Source organism: Haemorhous mexicanus, chromosome 5 (assembly GCF_027477595.1).
Source record: "Haemorhous mexicanus isolate bHaeMex1 chromosome 5, bHaeMex1.pri, whole genome shotgun sequence".
In the NCBI taxonomy this organism is placed as follows: domain Eukaryota; kingdom Metazoa; phylum Chordata; class Aves; order Passeriformes; family Fringillidae; genus Haemorhous; species Haemorhous mexicanus.
This window is the reverse complement of record NC_082345.1, coordinates 2,735,157-2,756,500: the sequence shown is the minus strand read 5'-3', so window position 1 is coordinate 2,756,500 and position 21,344 is coordinate 2,735,157. Positions and strand designations below refer to the sequence as shown.

General features: G+C 40.6%; 1 protein-coding gene across 5 annotated transcripts in view; it reads left to right on the top strand.

The window, feature by feature from the left end:
• Nucleotides 1-21,344, top strand: part of PIK3C2G (phosphatidylinositol-4-phosphate 3-kinase catalytic subunit type 2 gamma) — a 202,567-nt gene that overhangs the window by 138,802 nt on the left and 42,421 nt on the right. For 4 of the 5 annotated variants that reach the window (XM_059848028.1, XM_059848029.1, XM_059848027.1 and 1 more), the window contains exons 25-28: nucleotides 3,950-4,106; nucleotides 8,267-8,376; nucleotides 16,065-16,257; nucleotides 16,835-16,956. In XM_059848028.1, coding sequence (XP_059704011.1) covers nucleotides 3,950-4,106; nucleotides 8,267-8,376; nucleotides 16,065-16,257; nucleotides 16,835-16,956 — 582 coding nt within the window. The remainder of the gene's footprint in view (nucleotides 1-3,949; nucleotides 4,107-8,266; nucleotides 8,377-16,064; nucleotides 16,258-16,834; nucleotides 16,957-21,344) is intronic. The other variant, XM_059848030.1, reaches the window with a different exon arrangement.

The following is a 21,344-nucleotide window of genomic DNA, read 5'->3' as shown; positions in this document are numbered from 1 at the left end:
CCCTCTCATGATTTATCATCCAGTCATAATCTCCAGAGGAACTGCAAAACACATTCCCATGAAAATCTTCAATCTCTAAAAGCAAAAAAACCCAATAAAAAAGCAAAAAGATATTAAACCCCCCCATGAGTTAGCCTTGTTTGTCACTGAATGGCTTGAGTTAACTCTTTTGTCACAGCCAGAGTAAAGTCTTTAAAGTCCAGGGCTGCAATCAGACTCTGCCATAAACAGGAGTATTGCTTTTTTGACTGATTTCTGCTCTGAAACCAAAGGGTTCATTAATCTCATCTAGGACTGGAGTGGTGGGAAAAGAAAAAGTAAAGAAAGGAGTAGGCAAGATGTGATAAGGTAACTTTAATGATTTTGGGGCTTTATTGGCTGTACATCTTTGGTCAATCTCAAGCCATACCAGTTCTCTCAGTGAGGCTTTTCTTTTCTGGAAATAATGGTACCAGGCATTATAATTACACATGGAGGTCTTTCAACAATGCTTCAATTCCATAATTCTTTAGCACACCATAAATAAGGAAAAAAAAAAAAAGGCTTTTGGTCTACAGAGATATGGTGAAAGGCTTTAACTTGGAGGTACTTCATCATAGCAGGGTTGTTTTTAACTGATGGCAGGCATTTCTTCAGCTTGATGGAGGCAGCAAGTTGGATCAATACAGATTTTAGGCCAGGGGACTCTTGTCCCATTGGCTGTTACAGTCCTTGGTCATCAAACATGCAGGTAAAGTATTGTAGGCCTCAGCTGTGATCTTGGGGGTGCTTTGGGTAAGAAATATTTAATGTTTGTAACTTCTGGATAAGCTGTGTGATAGAGGTCCAGGTGAAGGCTGCAGTCACCAGGCCTTTGGATGCACTGCTCATATTCTGAATAAAAGCCAGAATGGAATGTGACCTTGGTGACCTGCCCCAGGAAATCTGCCTGTTAAAGGTGTCCTGATTGAAATACAGAAATTCAGAGCTGCACCAGGGTGAGGTTCATTTGCACAGGGTTTGGTACATGCAACAACAGGGCACTCTTTGCTTTTCTCCTTCCAGAGGCTGAAACAGCCTCTATTTGCTGATGTAAATTTTTCCTTCATGATGGACACTGACTGGACTTGGCTGTTTGTGATTTTGCTGGAGAATTTTCCCTTCTGGTTTGTTATTATCCAAAGGAGTTTTTGAAACCAGCAAGGAACATTTTACATCTGTGCACAGACATTCATCCTGTCAGTTGGTTTTCCAGAATCCTTTATGTTCTGTTCAGGGAGTGTCTCTTCCCACTGAAACTTTATTTTATAATGCTGTTGTGAGAAATGGCTGTGTTATTCCTTCTAGTGGGTCTTGTTTTCCATAGCCTAAGTTTTCCTTTTTTTTTTTTTAATTTACATTGCAACGTGTTCCCTTTTTGAACAGCCAGCTTATTTTCTGGAGCTTCAGCATCCAGGTTTTGCAGGGTTTACCTTGTGGGAGAGGCTCTGATATCAAAAGACCTTAAACAGAACTGGTTTAATAGAATTAAATAGAATTCCTACATCATTTATTGCATGCTGACAAGGGAGGACTGGCCTAATACCCTAGAACTGAATATGTTCTGAAACAGATACTGAGAAATTTAAAGTTTTTTTAAAAAATACTGAGAAATTTAAGAACCGTGTAAAACTGATTTCAGTCATCCCAGGAATAAAATTAATTTATAAATAATACAAATACTAAAATTTATAAATAATACAAATATTAAAATCTCAGTCATGTGTTCACACAGATCCTTGAGCAACAAGAGTAAGAGAAATGATTAATGTTGCAGTCATTGCATGATGGGGACATTGGCCCCCAGCCCAGCCCAGCAATGTTAAACACTGCATTTCTCCCAGGAAAGTAATTTCTGATTGCAGTATCTATTTTCAGCTCAAGTGGCTCAGTGTGGGAGACTTGGACTGGCTCAGAAAGGGCTGTGTTTTCCTGGTGTGATTGTGTCTCAATGCAGTTGGACATCAGAAATCAACTATGAATTTTGAACAAAATGCAGCATATCTAGAGTGGTAATTTTTTGACTAGGAATGTTTTAGCTCAAGACCCAATTTGGCATTTAGACATTCTTGAGATGCTAAAATGCTTTCAAATCAGGATTTAGATTGGCCTTCTGTCCACATATGCATCAAGATGTTACCACTGATAATTTTCTATATCTCTCTCTCTTTCCTATGGGCTTCAACAAATTGAATTTCATTATTCTAATTTTATCAATTTATTTAACACTTAATGTCTATTTTAATAATATTTATTATTTAATATATTTATAGCCTATGTTATTCTATTAATGTGTTAATATTAATGTATTTATATGATATATTAGTAATATATTTGATATATTAGCAATATGTTATATTAATATATTATTAAATATATTTATATATCACTGATAATGAAAAATATTAAAGATGAATGAATGAATGAATGAATGAATGAATGAATGAATGAATGAATGAATGAATGAGTGAAAGAAGGTTCTGGGCAAACCTGAACCCTCAGAAATCAGTAACAGACACAGATTTGTAGTTCTTTGAGATCTACAGCACAAAACCACACAAAAACTGTGTAACAGTCCCACTTTAACATAACCCTCCAAACATGAGCTCACATCTTATATCACACAGAAAAATGTAGTGGGTAAGAATTTTTATTGTGGACCTTCATCATGCCTACTAGTACTTTGCTGAATTGAATAATATTTGTTTTAAAAACCACCCTGGTGGCCTGCACTGGCTGGAGGTGAAAGACAACCATGGGAGATGTGGATCCAGTGTTGGCTGCCATGGAAGCCTTCCAAACATAAAAGTGGGAAGGCCACCTGAGCATTTGTTGTGACTTGAACTTCCAGCTGTAGCCTATAATCTCCTGCCAACTTGTTTTTCCTTCTGCAGCAAAGTAAGGCAGGCACTTTTATGGGAAGATGAGGAAAACTCCCAGGAAGGCTCATCTGTCTCATTTATGAATGCATCAGGAAGCAATGGGTTGACTCAGCCCATGTTTGAGGTTTTAGCAAGAAATAGACACCCTGAAATTTATTTCTGCATTTGAACTTACTAAGAACACTGAGTTTATTTAAATTTATTTTGAATTAAGGGTTAACACACGGTATATTGCATTGGAATAGAGCCCTTGGATGTGTTTGCATGGTTCTGTGTGCACAGTTGGGATGAGTAAATCACTGCAGCAGGTTTTTCTGTGTGAGGATGCAGTTTATCTGGCCTTTCTGGAACTATGGAATGATAGGATTGTTAGGAGAAGCCTGGATAATCTGCTTTCTTCTGCAATAGCATGCCATAGCCACAAACTGCTGGTGATAAGAAAAAAAGGCAAGCCATGGTGTCAGATTCTGCTCTTTATTTACCCAAGAGTGAACATGGAGTAACTGTAAGGAAAACAAGACAATGTATTTGTATTCCCTTTGAACTGGAGTCAGAAATATCTCTTCAGAATGGTGCATATTTAATGCTAGCATCATACCTTGGGGTTTTCTTCTTCTTGTTGGATTGTGGAGGTGTAGGGTTTTTCTCTTAAATTCCTTTCTTGCATAGTAGGGAGTTGATATTTATAACCCACCCTCTTTGAGACCAGCTTTTAAATATTTCAGTACCAAGAGAGAACTCATTTCCAGATTTACTTCCAGGATGGAGTCAAGAAATTAAAGCAATGAGGGTTTGAAAAGAAAAGCAAAGCAGGGCCAGAAGAAAACACTTGTTCAGTTGTTGGATTTCTCACTCACAAACTCTTGCTGTCAAACTTATCTCTGTCCCACTTAGAGCAATAGAGATGTCCACCCTGAGAAAGGAAGAGATGAAATAACAAGGAAGGTAATATGAAAAACACAAATGTGAATAATGAGTTACAAGTATTACTGTCCTGCATGATTAGCTATTTTGGGTGAAATGTCTCAGGTAATTGTTCTCTTTTCCAGGGACAGAGCTCCCTTCATCTTCACATCAGAGATGGAATATTTCATAACAGAGGGGGGGAAAAGCCCACAGCGTTTCCAGGAGTTTGTGGAGCTGTGTTGTCGAGCCTATAACATAGTCAGGAAACACAGCCAGCTGCTCCTGAACCTGCTGGAGATGGTAAGGAGCTCGAGGATGAAGCCAAAAATCCATTTCCTCTGGGGTTCTCTTCCCTTTCACCCCCTCTCTGCTGCCTCCAGTAGATTTGATTAGAAGAGGTATCAGGTGCCCAGGTGCTGCACTTCCTCTTCACTTTCAGAAATAATTTCTGAGAAAAGGAAAGCTAAGCTGCTTGGTGCTTTTTCCATTATATAAAAGCTTGGTGCTTTTTCCATTATTTTTTTACAAAACAGCAGAAAACTGCAAAAGAAGCTGGGTGAAAGTTTTGCATTCAGGAATTTCACTGAGCCCTTTTTCTAGGTCTTCATTTACCATCCCTGTTCATGTTTACAAGACAAAGTAAGCTAAATATTTCACAGGGTGGGTGATCTGACAGTACTTAGTGATGCCTCTACAGTGGGGGGGGTTGCACATTTCCACAGTCCCTTCCTAGGATGGCAAACACAGGGAAGAAAGAGCAGTGCCAATATTGACACAGGTTTTACAATTCTTTTGTGTAGATTTTTAAAGGAGTTTTTATCAGTAAATATTCCTACTGATTCATGTGCTGTGGCAAGTTCCATATCTGATTTATGCCCCTATTTACTTGTGTGGGAAAGGTTAATGATTTTCCCCTTCATGGGTACAACGAAAATATTACATCATCTTATATTTGCTGAGATGCTTGGCTAAGATATCAATCCAAAATTTATGTACAAGGCCCCACAACCTGAGGGAGTGGTCTGTGCATGAAAAAGCCTACATGGCCTTACAAACAGAGCTGCTGAGATTGGGCTACAGCCAAAAAGTTGCTCTGTAAACACCACTTCATCATCTCCAACTTGTGCAGTGGGGGTGGGAGACAGAAACTGAAGGAATCTCTCCTCTTGCCTCTTCCATCTTGTCCATGGATTATCATGCAGGGATTCTGGGAGAGATCCCCTACCATGGAGCAGGAAGGATTGCTCCAGATCTCCTCAACTTGCTGCTTAGGAGCCACAAAGGTGCAGCAAAACTGCATTCCCATCATAAAGCACAACTTTCCTCTGGAAGCAGTGCAGGGTGGGGTTGTAGGAGATCCTGTCCAAGTTCAAGAACCTCTGGAAAGCTCAGGGATCAGCCTGTTCTCATCCACAGTAATCCCTGTATTTCTGAGCAGGTTGCCTAAAACTGTGGTGCAAATAAAGCCCCATCTCCTTGTCCCTCTTTCTGCAAGAGGCAGAGATGATGATGTCAGGTTACCCTGGGATAACAGAGAGCCTGGTAGGAAAATGCTCCAAGCAGCAGCTCTGAAATGACTCTCTCTGCCAGGTTTGTCTCTGTTCAGGACATGCTGCATCCTTTGTTCCTGCTGATCTTGTAGCAGAGGTAACAGAGCTGAGCTAAAACTCAGCATCCAGATGTGTCTCAGTATTTGTCAGAGGGCTGCTGCTCAGTCAGTTGAGTTGCTCTTCATAATTGAAAAATAACTGGCAGCACACTCACACCTCATCCATGAGCTCTTCATGGCAAAAGGAGTCAAACAAACAAGACCAGTTTGGGAGCACCTTGATTTTGCCAGGAATATTTGGAAAGGTGAGCCTGTTTCTGCACTTGAAGTGGGGTGTTGGTCAGAAACTGTAAAAATCAAAATGTTTCAGTTCCATGGGTCATTTCTGGAAAAAAATAAATAGACTGTGAAGTTCACTTAGAATTCATGTCCATACAGAATTTCAGATGTCATCATGGAGGGGTGAGATAAACTGATCACTGCTTCTTTGTATCAGTGAAAGTCTATGATTTCCCTCCCTGTTTGGAAACCTGCATCATTAATCTTTAATTCCACTCCCATATTCTGTTTTCCCAGATGCCATTTGCAAAACATAGTTCAAAAAAAAATTTAAAATAAGACTAAAAAACAGTACATCACAGAATATTACACTGAATTTACAGAGTATTCACAGAATAGTGAAGTGTACCCTGGGTGATCAGTGACAATTAGTGGTTTAGAGCAAACATGATTATGAACAAATTGAGGAGATTTTGGCCCAGTTTGGGAATTAATGTTCTTTCTTGGTGGTGAGCAGCATGTTTCTAAAGCTGTACTGACGCTTGCTACTGGGAGTAAGAAATAATCCATGAAGTTTCCATCACTTTCAAAAGCAGAAACATCTGTGGGAGACCCAAGAGTCTGCTGGCAGAGTTCAGCTGTGCAAAGGCCTGGAGTTCATCAGCTTTGCTCTCATTAAAGATTTGATGTGGACTATTACAAAGAGGGTGATGGCAGGACACAAACACCTTCTGACTACTTTAAAGAAATGCAAACTCCATTACTGAAAAATGATTTTTTCATATAGAAAGTTATTAAAAGGGACTTCATCACTCCCTTTCCTGGTGAAAGGCAAGGAGATTAATTTGCAACAATATGCAACAACTTTTTTTTTTTTTTTTTTAATCCAAAGGGGGCAGAAGCTGTTCTCATCTTTTATAAATGGGTTAAAGATATATTGATAAATAGCACTATGGGTCCTTCAGTGCTGAATATTGTTATTGACCCTGCTGCCAATCCACTTTAATTCACTTCATTGAACTTTCTCTCTCTCTGCTCCTTGCCAGTCCAAACTCTGTGAAGACAGCAAACTGTCCAGTGGTAGCTTGGAATGGGCTGAGGAAGATTTTCCTCATAATGCCAAAAAGAAAATGTACAGATCTTGAGAATGTTTGAAGGAATAACCTTAAAATAATGTCAGTGCTTCCTTTTTTCTTTACTGTCACTAGAAAAACTCAGTGGGTCTTTCTATCTGAGCTAGACATAAATATCAATGGAAGATACACAGTAGTGACTGCAAATTCAGATATTTCCATCTGAGCAATCTGAAGGAGTGATGTTTTTCTGCATTATATACAAAAAGAAACATCACTCTCAACTTGTTGGGATTGCAGAGAAAAATCAGGAGGTTTTGAAGTGAAGAGAGTAAATTTTATTGTTGTTGTTGACATTTGTAAATGCTGGAGAGGGCTGCATGGGCAATTGGACATGCTGAGCTGCCCCATCTCCTCAAGTTTTTACTTTGCAAGGGGAATATTGGCATTATTTGGTTTTTGAATCTAATCTGGCTGACTAACTAGAACAGCTCTGTCCCTCACCCATGGAGAATGATACCTGCTCCAGAGGGCAGCTCTCACTGCCCACTCAGGGCTCCTGCCACAAATCAGTGTCTGAAGAAGCTCTTCTCCTCCTGGTGCCTTGAGAGAGCTGCCCTAGAGCAGAGGCTGGACAGAGTTACAGAATAAAGCAGGGATTTATTCCAAGGATCTCCTCCATGGATGCACCTTGGGCAGCACCAGAGCCCAGCCAGGGCTGCACCCAAGATGACCCAAAATGGCCCCAAAATGCACGGCCGGGCACGGGGTCTCTCCCTGGGATCAGCTCTGCTCCATTTGCACCTTGCAGTTCATTGTCCCAGCCCAGCTTTAGCCCAGGCACTCCCACCCTGCTTGTTTTTCTCTCTCCAGCCCACGGGGTTTGTGCTCCTGGGCTGAGATTTGGATCATTTGTCCTTGGTGCCCAGCTGGAGCAGGAATTGTTTTGTCTCCCTGCTCTGTGCACAGAGCTCACCATGCCCTGATGTGAACCCAGACCCACACACTAAAGCAGCACAGAATCTAAACAATACAAAAGCTAAAACCTGAGGCATCACTGCTCTGACTGTAAAGGGAGTGAATCTGTGATCCCTTTGCAGGAGGAGCCCAGAGCAGTGCTGGTGGAACCAGGAGTTACAAATGAGAGGGTGATCTTGTGCTAAATTGAATGAGGGCTGAGACAACCACAGAAATGTGGTTACTATTGTTCAGGTGGCTGAATTTGGTCACCTTCCTTTTATCTCCATTAGAAGGATGTGAAGGAGGCTTAGCCATGCACACCTTGAGGCTATGGTGTCAGAAAAGAAAATAAATAACTTCAGTGGATCACTGATTCTGACCCATGCTTCCTTCAGGTGCCTCAGTGTGAAGGTTTGCAATGCAGTAAATTCACTTTATTATTCCAGGCATTGCCCTAGCATCAGAACCACTTTTCAGACCAGCAAAACTGCTTCACAAGACTATTTTTGTGTAAAACCTTCCTTCTCTCACTTAGTCCCATTTAATTTAAATTTGTTTTCAGTAGAACAGTGGACTAATGATCTAATATTTACATTTAGATGCTGCATGCAGGATTGCCTGAGCTGAGCAGCATCCAGGATCTGAAATATGTGTATGATAACCTCCGTCCTCAGGACTCAGATCTCCAGGCTACAAGCTACTTTACAAGGTAAAACCAGAATATTTCCCAGAAACCTTGTCTTCTTCAGGCATGGAAGGATTTTTCTCCTGTGTTAAGAGGCTTAATCAGGGAAATTACACTAAGGGATAATTTGTCTTTACGTGTTTACTTTTAAAAAGTCATTCCTTATGCATGTTATAACCAGTTTCCTCAGATTTCTGGAAGAAACAGTTGTGCACTTGTGGTACACTTGTAACAAGTCACTTACTCAGTGCCTGGAGATTCCTTAGGCTTTCATGGTGAAACCATCCTGATTTGTACCTAGTGTTTTCTCTCTGTTTTTAAATGCAGCAGCTGCATGCAAATGGATTTAGACTGCTTAAAAAGGTTCAACCTGTTAATAGTCTGAGAGCCTTCAATTTCTGCATTTTCCTCCTTTTTCTCTTCCTCTTTTGACCCTCTGTGTCGCCTCAGAGATGTTGCTTTCCCTTTGCTAGCCATAGTTCCTCCATCTGCAAAACAGTGCTGGTTCTTGCTTTTAATCAGTGAACAGATCAATCACAGAAAAGCCCAGTGTGAGAATGTAGACATATTTAAAGTTGCACTTGTGTTAGGCTGCTGAAACCTTTCACCTGTTCATGACAATAGCTGGGGATTCACAAGGAGGAGCAGCAGCTGATGTGCAAAGGGTCAGTCCAAGACCCTCAGTCCTGATCTTCCAGCTGTGCATCACACACAATTCCAGCTGTTGCTCTGATGATGCTGTAGATGGAGGGAGTGCAAAATTCTCTGGCACTGAAAACCCTCTGCAGTTCTGGGCACTGCATGAGGCAAAATCTCCCTGTCAGGGCCTGAGCAGCACCACCATTCCCCAAGGACCATCAGTTCATGCTCCCTGGGCACCCTACACACCCAGAAAGGAGCCCAGACTCCTCTGACCTGATGAAAGTTTTGGGAAATTCGGAGTGTGCTGTTCATATGTCTCCTTTCCATGCACCAGAATCTGCTGCAATCTGAGGAAACCAAGGCAGCAAGTTTGGAGAAGGCTGGGGCAGAGACCTGGAGACTCTAAGGGTGACATTTCTTTGAGGGGAAAAAAAAAAGAGAAAAACTTGTCAAACAAAACTATTGTTCCATGACTTTACACACAGCACAGCATTAAGTTCCTTTTCCTGTAGCACTTGCTTTTTTCATGTGCTTTCACTCCTGCCCCTTAGCAAGATTGTTATATTTTAAAATTTAATTACAGCTTCACATTTACCATCAACTCCTACCTTATCCTTTCCTTTAAAATTTCATATATTCCCCAATTACAGACTTAAATTTCCACTTCAAATAGGAAACATGCAGTTTCTAATTAAACTATAGAAGTCTTGATTCTGTCAACTAGTTCAGGTGGTGTTGTCTGTCTCTCATGGGTAAAATACCCAGTTTGCTTAGTTAGTGAAAAAGGGCTGGGATACACAAAACAAGCAGGAAAACCAGAGTCTTCAGAGTGAAAATTGCATCAGTGGCATGCAGAGCTCAGAGCTGGTACCCCTCTGGAGGTGGAAAGGATCAGCTTCCAGCTGGGTCACCTATGGGTAGGGTTGGCATCACTGCAGCCTCACTTAAGGAGGAGTCAGGATGAAGATTTGGTTCAGGGCAGAGCTGGATCTCCACACTCTTTCTTTTGGGGGATAAGGATTTCAGGGTGGGAATTCACCTGCAGTCTTCCTCAGCCAAAGCATGAGGAGTAAGGCCATACAGTGACATGAGAAAAGAAGAATTTCAGAATGATTTCAGAAAAGAACAAGTCTGGACCAGACCCATACTGATAGTGTGAAACTGAGCTTTGAAGCAAATCCCATTCAATACTAACATTTTAGAAAAGAATATGGATTTTAGTGTCCTTTCTTACCTGGCAGAGGTTTGTGTTAGGATTAGGAAATCCTGTTCAGCTCACAGAGGTTATGGATAGGACTCAGAGGCCAGAATGTCCTTCTTCCCCTTAGATTTCTTGTTAGGGAAATGAAGGAAATTCCACTCAATTCCAACAAATTAGCTGTGCTCTGGGCTCTGTTCTTATTTGAAACTGCATTTTCTCCTAAAATGCATTCTGCAAACTCCAGAGCTATTGTTCAAATTTCTTTCAAAATGCTGAAGCTTTGTTATTGTCCATCATTGCATCACATAGAAAAGACAGCTATTGCTTGAGTGCATATTTTATTCATTAAAATTCCTCAGATAGGTTTGTATTATAAATGCTCATTTGCAAGAAGAAAATCCCTTTGCATTTGTACATGAATTTCCATGGGTCTCATTTCTCTTTCTTTTCTTCTTTATTCTAATTTCTATTCATTAGAACATTATTTCTGTTAATTCAAAAAATGAATTAACATTTCAACATGTTTGAACCTGGGGGTAATATCAGGCTTCATGTCTAGTAGGATTTTAACTTCTGGAAATTGTATCCAGGCATTTTTCAAAATAAAGACTTTGAGGTGGCCTGATACCCAGATCCATGCAGAGACTGCCCCTCTGTAAAAACACTTTCCAACCTGGCTTTAGGAATGTAAATATATTGAGATTTTTGTGAGCTACATCATCTTTATTCCTCATCTCCTTCTTACACAAAATATTGATAGGATATAAGTCCAGTTACATGCTTTTCATGGTCAATCTCTGGCTTAATCCTGCATCTTTTTTTCAAACTGCCCTTAGAAAGACAAGGAAATTGGAAGTTCTGTTTATTAGCACAGCTTCTAGGGGTTCTCAAATCCCTCACAATTTGTAGCTCCTTTTTCTCTATAATTGCTTCCAAAAACACTTCATTGTTTTTTACAAGCTGTTTTCTAGACGAGGAGAGTTGGAATGTTAAACATTGCTAACAGGAAGGTGTTTTTTGGTTTTTTTTCTAAGTACAGGGTAGTTGTTGTAATCTTTCAGATTCAATCCTATAACGTGTCCACAGAAAATCCCAATCTCTGCTAGTGGAAACAGAACTGTGTTCCTCTGCATTTCTGTAGAAATGGGCTGCTTTTAGCAATTTTCTGAGTTTGGTTTAGCAATAACACTGGCTGGCCCTGGTGTTTAGGAAGAGCATGAAATGATGAATGATGTCCCAAGAGCTCCTGGCAGAGCGATGTTGATTTGTTCTTTGCCATCACCTCCTTGGCCAGCAGAACAATTCTGTTGGGCTTTGGACTGTGACATACTGACCCCTCCCAGGCTCCTAAAACATTCTGTGTTTCACTGAATTCCTTTGCTCTCATTCTTGATTTGAGTCATGTGCAGCAGTCTGTGGTGTCACTTGTGTGCAGCCCTTCCCACATGGGGTCAGTCCCTGTTCTGAGCTGATGAGCAGCAGCCTTCAGCCTCGCAGCCCTCTGGAAGGTCACAGCCTCACATGGTGGATAAACAATGCACCAATTGAGAGTTAAACAAGACTTTCTGTGTTTCCTTGGCAGTCCTGTGCACCCACTGCCAAATGAAACATCCTTGTCTCTCCAGCATCTGCCCTGAACTCAGTTTGATCCTTGAAACTCAATTTGATCCTTACCCCTCCCTCCTTTCCTCTTCCCCTGACAGCACAGTTTTATCAGAAGCTGCAAACCCATCTTACCTCTGGATATAAATTTCCTCTATGGTTTTCTGCAGATGTCTTCAAATGTCAGCGTGGTGGGGCAGGCTGCCTGACATTTTTAATGTGCCTGCACAGGGATGTGTATTTAAAATTGGTTTTAAGAGCATAAAGTTAGCCTAATGCAATGAATGGAGTTGATTTCAATTGATTGCAGTGTGCAATCTAACCCACTCACAGAAAGCCATGAATAAGAGATGCAGGGTGGATCTGACAATTACCAGGGGAGCACATTGCATATCTTCAGCAGCCTGATGGAGGGGGTGCTCTTGGGTCAGCTGCTTTGTTTAGTTATTAATGGACTCATTTTTTAGGTACTTGTCACTGCTCAGCTCAAGCACATCCACTCCAAACCACAAATGCCAGCAGCTTCAAGCTGGACAATCCACAGTAACTCCTTTCAAAAGATGATGCTGATCTCAAACTGGTCAGTCAGCTCTGTTTCTCAGGTGGCTGAAGGTATTCCAGCAAGAAATTTTCCAAAAAAGGTGAAACACAGTGGAAGTTGGTGGCATATGAAAGGGAATGAACCAAACTACAACACTAAACTTTATTTCACTGATGTCCAAGTAGTTTGTAAAGATTGTGGTGTATGTGCCCCAAAGGAACAGGAGGCAGACTTCCTACTTGAATTTATGGGTTTTGAGGGATTTATATTAGAAAAAGTCTGTTGCTGAAAGCAGTAATATTCTGGAAAACTCTATTAATATGGTGGCATACTATTGAACTTGTTTTGAAATGGTAAATTCATGGATGGAAATGTGGAATATAAATGAAACACTGTTTACTAACATCTGAGAATCCCATGAAAATAAATTTTGCTCATTATACTCTAAATGATTTTCAGGCCTAGATGGAAATGAGAAGCAGAATACAATCAAGAAAGATAAAGAAATATCCACCAAGGCTAAAATCTTAATAACTAGGCAGTGATAATGGTTGTATGTGCTGTGTATAAAGGCTGGTGTGTCCTGCAAAATCTGAACACCAGCCCTCAAAATACCCCTAAGTCCCACAAGGAATATCTGCTTCCTAAAACTGAAGTGGCAAACTACCACTAGGCACTTGTGAAAATATCAGCCAGACTTTTCATCCATCTCCTTTTACACAAGCAGCCAGGCAGTCTGTTCATGTTTTACCTGATACTGTAATTTGACAGCTCTGTAGAGAGAAAGAAGCCAAATCTGAAATTCAAAGTCAATTCAGCAGTTGGAAAGCAGAAAGTCATTACTTTCCAATAATCCCAGATATTTAACTTTCTTTTGTGAGAAGTAGGTCAGGCACCAATCTGCATGGTAAACAGGTATTGTCATGTGGAAAATAGCATTTTTCTCCCTGAAAATTGTGTTGGCAATATTTGGATATACTGCTAATATTACTCTAGTTAATGACAGTTTCCACTTTTCTTCTGATTAACCTGGGCTTTTAATACTCTTTGTACTGTTCACTTAGTTTAGCAATCTCTAGACCATCAGGCACTCATTTTCTATGCAGCCTGGGCTACCAGAGCTCTCAAATAAATAAGAAAGTTTTTGTCACCTCTGTGAAGGCAGAGCTTTGGGCACAGGCAAAGGTGGGAATGGCCAGGGAGCAAGAGGAGGATTTTACAGAGAATACCCATGACCTTCCTGCTTTCAATTACTGCTAAGCTTAATGTGGCTAGAGAAAAGGAGGTGTGTGGGGATCTGAGAGAGTTCAAGGGGAAATTTCCACCACTGGTCCTCAGGATGAACTTAAAAAACGCCAGCAGAAAGGGGAATTGGGTACCACAGTGTGATAAACTGGGTCACTGAACTGATCCTGGCCAAAAATAAACTGCAGGAGCTCAAAAAAGTAAGAGACACGGGTTTGATGTTGCTCCATATTTAGTTAGAAATCAGCTTTTGGGAGAAAGAGTTTCCTCAAGCCAATTTGGCCTTGAAAGAAAGTGCAGAGAGCCACGAGCAGAGCTGTTCCACCTTGCTGGGGAGACAGAACAGCAGAGGCCTTGAATTCTGGGTTGATTGCATGTAATAATGTTTGCTTAATGTTTTCTATCCTAGCAAAGAGCACTGCATGCAGGCAAAACAGGGAGGGGGAGAAAACAACTCATACTTCTGTTCTTATTTGATTTTAGATGTAATAATTTCAAATAACTCACAGGAAAAATCTACAGCGATGCCAACACAAGGCTCTGTTTTACATCCAAAGGATGTGATTAGCAATCTGGGTTTTAAAAGTATTTTAGAAGCCTAATGGCCCCATGGAAGGAATGGGGGTAGTCTGATATGTAGTGATGATGTCTGAATTAGTAGTAATTTACAAGCTGAGGCCTGTTTTATGTAAATTAAAATGCAGTGTGTTTAGCTGCAAAGTTATCGTGCCTCTTGGACTAATGTGGCAAATTCCCTAACTGCTGTGCCATAATATGGCCAGTTACAGATTCTATAACCTAATGTCTCAGTGATTTAGGAAGTGTTTAAACTGCACATTAAATTAAATAGAGAGGAGTTTAAAAGGAAGAGTTCACCCACTGATGCAGCCTGGTTAATCACTGAATTGATTCTGTACTAATATTTTGAAATGAGATTTGTTTTCTTGTTTCACATCAGTGTGGTAATTTGTTTAATTTATTAAATAGTTTGTGTCTGTTTCTGAAGAACGTAATTAATAATTAAGATAATTAACCAAATCAATTCTGAGGTACCTTTCCTTGTATTACATTAAGAGGAACATATACATCTTTCCTCAGTTTACTATCCCTAATTAGTGTATGATAAATTCACACACTAGTTTGAATAAAATCTGAAGTTCAGGGGGTGAGCTGGGGAGATGCCTGTAGGTAGAATATTCCTTATTCTTTCTGGCTTGGTTTCATCTGTGAAGCTGCAGACTTTAGCCAGAGCATCTGAGATCATGGAAATTAGGCTAATGCAGTGAATGGACTTGATTTCAAATGATTGCACCACGCATTCCAGCCCTCTCAAAGAAACCCATGAATAAAAATCTAATCTGAAGTGACAGGTGGAGCATTTGCTCAGCTTTGAGCAAGGCATGATGAAGGTGGTTAAGGGTGTTGTCAGCCCTTGTAACTTTGTTAGATATAATCCAAAACTGGGAGCTAAAAAAAAAAAAATAAAGAAAAAGGAAACACAGCAACCCCCTGACAATTTGGTAGGAGGTTTGCTGCCATAGAATTTGAAATGAATGGGTTGTTGTTCTATAAAATCAGAACAGATATAGGATATCTTCCGAGAGCTGTAGAAATAAGCAGGGAAACAAAAAAAAAAAATTTCCATCAGAAGTTAATAGGTCTTAAAATTCAATTAGCAATTGAATTCAAGAGAGCAAGTGTTTTCTAGAGAGTATTGCATCTCACTCTTCAAAGACCTGTGATTATCTCAGAGTGTTATTTCTCAAGTCAAGTTCACTCTCACATTTGCAGTATATATCTTCATGTTTATCTAGGGGTTTTTTTAATCTATTGTGTCTTTTCTGATGAAAGATCTCAAAACTCTAAGCAATCAAAACAGTGTTCTGGCTCCCCTTGCACAGGGATGAGATGGAGTGAGATACCAGGAGAAAATTTCTCTCTCTTTTTTTTTTTTTTTTTTTTAAATTCATCTTAAGCAGTTCCACAGGGATAGAGCTTTTAAGAGCTAGGTAGAGGATTTAGCAACACATCATGCTCAGCTAAATCACAAATTGAATCCAAGAGCCTTGCTCAAACACATGTAAGCCCATGTGAGGTTAGTGTAACCAAAAATAAATATAATCATAACTGGTGCCTCCTCTCCTGCTCAGCAAAATTAACACGTGCTGTTCAACCCTGGGACTCCTCAGAACACACATGGGAATGTTCTGCTTGTCCCTGATGTCTGAAAGAAGCCCAGCTCGTGAGGAATAGCAGCTCCAAGCTAAGCCTTGAGGCAGGTTGTGGCAAGAGCACTCCTTTAAGCAGTAGAGCCCAGGGGCTGGATGTGCTGCAGTGCAAATAGCAGGGACTGGTGTGTGAGGTAGGCTTTAGAATTTGGGATTTTTTCAACCTGGATCCATAAAAAGAGGGGGGTCAAGGAGTGGAAACAAACCCAAAAAAAAGCATGAATACCACCTCTTCTGTTTGTTCCTTCTTCAGGAAAATAAAGGAAAGTTTGGAGTGCTTTCCTGTTAAACTCAACAACTTGATCCACACGCTCGTGCAGATGTCAGTGGGGAGCTCTGCAAAGCCTCCAGCTCCAGAGAGTGTCCCCCAGGAATGGATGATGCTGGACACAGAGGGGTCAATTGCAAGGGCCACCATTCTGGGATTCAGCAGAAAGCCTGACCCCGTATGTATTATCTTCTTTGCTTGCCCTCATTTGCCTGATCCTTAATGACACTTTCAAGAACTCCTGCACTCTCCCTCTTCCTTTCTAGATGTGCTTGTGCTCCTTTAAAAGCATCATGGGATGAATAGTGGTGCCATAAGCAGTGAGCTACCAGAGAGCTAAAGCACCAGGCAGACAGATATTTGCAGGGAGCCATTAAGGAGAGCAGTTCATTCCCTATAGTGAGAAATAAATCAAGAGCTAATTAAAGCATCCAGAAGGAAAGCATGGCACAAAATTAGGAAGCCTAATAGAAATTGGAGGCTGTTATATGATGCTTTAATGGTGCACTATTAGTTTTCACACACTGCAGTGATCTTTCAGTGTTTGAGTTGTGTGCTACCCAGGCAAGTTTCTCTTCCCGTGCAGCAAAGACTTTGAATTACAAACTGAATTCTCTGGCACTTGGCACTACATTAAAGGAAGGTTTTTCTTTGTTGAAATCACCCAATACATTTTCTTGTACTATTTTTTTTTTTTTTTTAATTTGTCTCTTTGATCATTTCTCTGCTCTGCCTCTCCTCTTCCCCCAACACAGGTATACCTCATCCAGGTGGTGCAGACCTGCAACGTGGTCACCTTCGTGGAAAAATCATTCCACCAGTTCTCAAAACTTCACAGCCATCTCCAGAAGCAATTCCCATCTCATGCCCTCCCAGAGTAAGGCATAAGAGTCAATGTTATTGTGCTGCTAGGTGGTTCTCTCTTCTGTGCTCAGATAAATCTGTGAGAATATTCACAGCAGATGTATTTATAGAAACACAAAGGCACAGTGACATATTCTATCAAGCCTCCTATTCAGCCCCAGAAGAAACTGAATCACAGACCATTGTGACAGTCTAAGTTTTATATTTTATTGCTCCTTTTTTTAATGGGAGGAAAAAAGGGGAACAGCTTGGGCCTGACAAAACTATTCCTGAAATTAAAGGGTAAGTGGTGTTGACTTAATTAAAGACACCTTTAATAGTTTTTTTTTTTTTACTTTCTTCATGATGTTTATCAAAACTTATGGCAAGATCCATATGTTAAAGTAATGTAGGAATGTTCACAGTGGGTCAGAACAGAAATCTCTGACTCTAGCACCATGATGAACATTTTTACAACATGGTGCACAATCCCCCAGCTGAGAAATACACAATAATTTTACGTACTGTCCTGCCCCCAGCCCAATACTTTGTGCCTCATGGAATTCAGTTTAACATCCTTTAGAAAAATCTGCTGTCATTAGCTGCAATAATTCTGAATATTACTTTCTATCCATGTGCGTGTCCCTTCCTGCTTTTCATTTTCTGAATGTTATTTCTTTACAGCTTCCTGGGGTAGTGAGTCCCATGGTTTATTTCTGTCTTACATAAACCAGCTTTGTCTCATGCTATGATTGTCCATGGCTTTAGAAATACAACTGGTTTTTTCTACATCTATCATATACCTTGTTCTGCATACACCAGTGAGTACTAAGTAGTCCTCTCTTAGATAATCTTCCTGACTCACCTGGTACAAGCCCTTCTTCAAGCTCAGTTTACAAAAAAAACCTCATAAATCTGGCCTAAAATACCAGCAGCTTACTTGAACCAAGCTGAGATTTAAGTGATAGGCTTGAAAAAGAGAAAGGTCTTTGGATTTGACATGAAGTAAATAGCCACAAACAACGTGGTTTGAACTTAAAATCCACGAATTTCAGATCCAAAGCTGATATTCCCCTGAGCTCATGAGAAGCATTCTGAAAAAATGGCTTAAGGTTAGTTAATTCTAGGGAATCTGTCTCCTGCCTGAGGGGATTTTATTGACTCCAATTTGATTCATTATGGCTTTCTCACATGAACTGGTTTGCAGCAGCTGGTGAGAATTGAAATTTCACTAAACAAATACTGAAATTGCTTGAATCATGGTTTTGATTTGGAGATACTTGCAGGCTAACTATTGGGTTGTAAAATAAAATATTTAACAAGGACCTGTTTATGAATCTTTCCTGTGGTGAGCGGAGCCCTTTGAAAAGAAAATACATTTCTCTTCAGAAACACATAAACCTCAGGAACCCTGTAGTGGATTTCAAAAATAGTACTAGTCCTTTCTCAGATAAATCTACCTCTGATAAAATCCTTTGCAACATTTTCACAGCTCAAGAGCACTTCAGAACTCACAGAGGGTAAATCTGCATATACTGAGGCTGTCTCCAGGAGCTCCAGTGCTTTATTGCCATAATTCAGTCCCAGCAGTATCCTGCCACTGCAGGATCTTTCCCTAAGATTGTGCTAAAACAATTCACTTTATGATGTTTTTTGATAGGCACGTTCTTTAATGATAAAATTTTGTGTTGTGTTCTAACAGAACTTCATTAATTTGAAGTTTTTCGTGTATCCCAGATTTTATTCTAATAATAAAAACCTAATTATTTCTTTATAGGAAGTTATTACTGAAACTGCCATGCTGTATCAGACCATTAGTCTGCCTGTGTGTTACAAAGCTCCAGCTCTAGCTGATGCCAGATGCTTCAAAGGAAGGAAAAAGCCTTGTTCCACAATGTAATCACAAAATCAGTTTAAAAGTGTCTGATTAAAAAATGTAAATGTTTAATATTGCTAGAATAATTGGAACTGCTAACAGAAAGGACTTGGTTTCTGCTTTGTAATCATTCTATGGAATTGTCCATATTCATGTCTCATTAGGAGAAAACAATGAAATATGAGAGTGCTTCATACAAGTGCTAAATACTGAGTGCATTGTAAGAAACAAATGGCAAAAGCTCAGAGTTCCCAGAATCTGAAATTTTGCTATTGACATGTATTCATTCAGCCACATTTAAAAGTTAGAAACACAGCTGCCCCAAGCAAGCCCTTGCACTTCAGCACCATCCTTCTCTTTTGATTTCTGAGAGGGTATTAATTGTGTTTAATTATTATTTTGTAAGTCCTTTCACCCAACAAAACCTGTAGGTGACATAACTTACACACAGAGCACTGTTCAGACAAGTAGGAAATGCAATGTTCTGTGAAGGACATGGTGCAAGTTTACATTTTTCTGATCCATTTCAAGTAGATGCCTGTTGCAAAAGGACACGAAATATGATGACATGCACGCTGGAACTTCCAAAGTAAAAAGAAGAGAAATTTCTTGACTTTGTTATATATAGAATTCAAAAAGTGACCCTGGGTTGGAGGATGAAATTACACTTCTCCAATGACACTGGTCAAACTAACAGTTCATCAAATTTCTCCTCCTCCAGAAAAGAATGCAAAAACAATCATTATTTACGTAAAAGTGCTTGAGAACTCCATTACAAAAATGTAAACATCAGAAGGCTTAAAAAACCCAAAACAACAGATGCCAAGTGTCAGGTTGGAAAGTTCACCTTTTCTAACACAAGGGCACCCACAAGGGCAAGGCCACTGACAGCACAGCCAACTAAGGCAAGAACCCTTTAAAAGAAGGGTTCAGTGCCACCACGGGGTTCACATTGTCCTTCACTCCAGCATCACTGGGGCTATCCATCTGCACTTTCTCTGTCCTCTGTTTGGCCACTGTGCTCTGGATGCATCTCCTGAGGGCTTGCACTGTCCAGCCAGAGCCCTCTCTTTGTGTCACACAGACTGATTCATTTTAGGCTCCTTCCAAACTGTTCTCCTCTCCCACCCCTTGAAAGAAGCCTCTGTGTGCCAGCTGACCTGGGCTCTATTTTTATCTGTGCTGTTCACACGTGTCATGAGCCAGGGTCGTGTCACTTTTCCCTCCTCATTGTGTGTCCTGCCACTGTGATTTTTTTGAGGGAAGAAACTCCTCTTCCTACCCATCTGTGCAGCCCCTAAGTGAACCCTGATCCTCCAGGGACATGGGCAAGGACCAGCAGAAGTTCATCCATCCATGCAGCATGCTGATGTCATCCTCTGGTTTAATCCCAGACTAAGTCACACCAGAGCTGAGTTTTTCCCTGCAGGATTTTGCAGCTGCCTTCCTAAAGGCTGGCCAAGTGTATCACAAACCAGACAGATCCTTTGTCTGAGCCCTTCAGACACCTGTTGAGATCTATTGGATTAAAAGAGCTCGTAGCAGTGATGCCTCAGGTTTTAGCTTTCATATTTTTCAGGTTCTGTGCTGCTTTAGTGTGTGGGTCTGGGTTCACATCAGGGGGTGGTGAGCTCTGTGCACAGAGCAGGGAGACAAAACAATTCCTGCTCCAGCTGGGCACCAAGGACAAATGAGCCAAATCTCAGCCCAGGAGCACAAACCCCGTGGGCTGGAGAGAGAAAAACAAGCAGGGTGGGAGTGCCTGGGCTAAAGCTGGGCTGGGACAATGAACTGCAAGGTGCAAATGGAGCAGAGCTGACCCCAGGGAGAGACCCCGTGCCCGGCCGTGCATTTTGGGGCCATTTTGGGTCAGCTTGGGTGCAGCCCTGGCTGGGCTCTGGTGCTGCCCAAGGTGCATCCATGGAGGAGATCCTTGGAATAAATCCCTGCTTTATTCTGTTACTCTGCCCAGCCTCTGCTCTAGGGCAGCCTTCTCAAGACATCAGCAGAAAAGAAAGGTTTGTAAACAAGACACACTGGGCTATTTGCAGTGGTGGTAGTGAGACCTGAAATACAATCAGATGAAAACTTCTCCCTTTCTCTGTCTCATACATTAGAGGACTTAAAGCATAATGTTAATTATGAATCCTGCTATTAGCAATCCCTATCACCAAACCCATTATCTGCAATTTAACACAGACAGCTTTTCTAATGCTCCTTCAGCCTGGGAGATAAATACCCTTTGTCAGGGCAAGGTTAATACAAATTGATTGTGTGTGTTGTTAAAACTCTAACCTTTTGACTGATCCAATATGCATTGTCTGTAAAATGCAAAGATGATTCAAGTAAAAAAATGGGAGGTTTTGACATTTTCAACCACCAAAGTATTTGAAAATTGACACAAGGCCATTCTCTGCATGTGTAATTTATTCACTAACCCAAAATTAAATTCATCTTAAGAAAAATGCAGCAAGAACATTACTTTTGCTATTTTTATTGTTATTGTTTTTTCTGGGATTGATTTTGTTACTGTGATGATCGTTTGT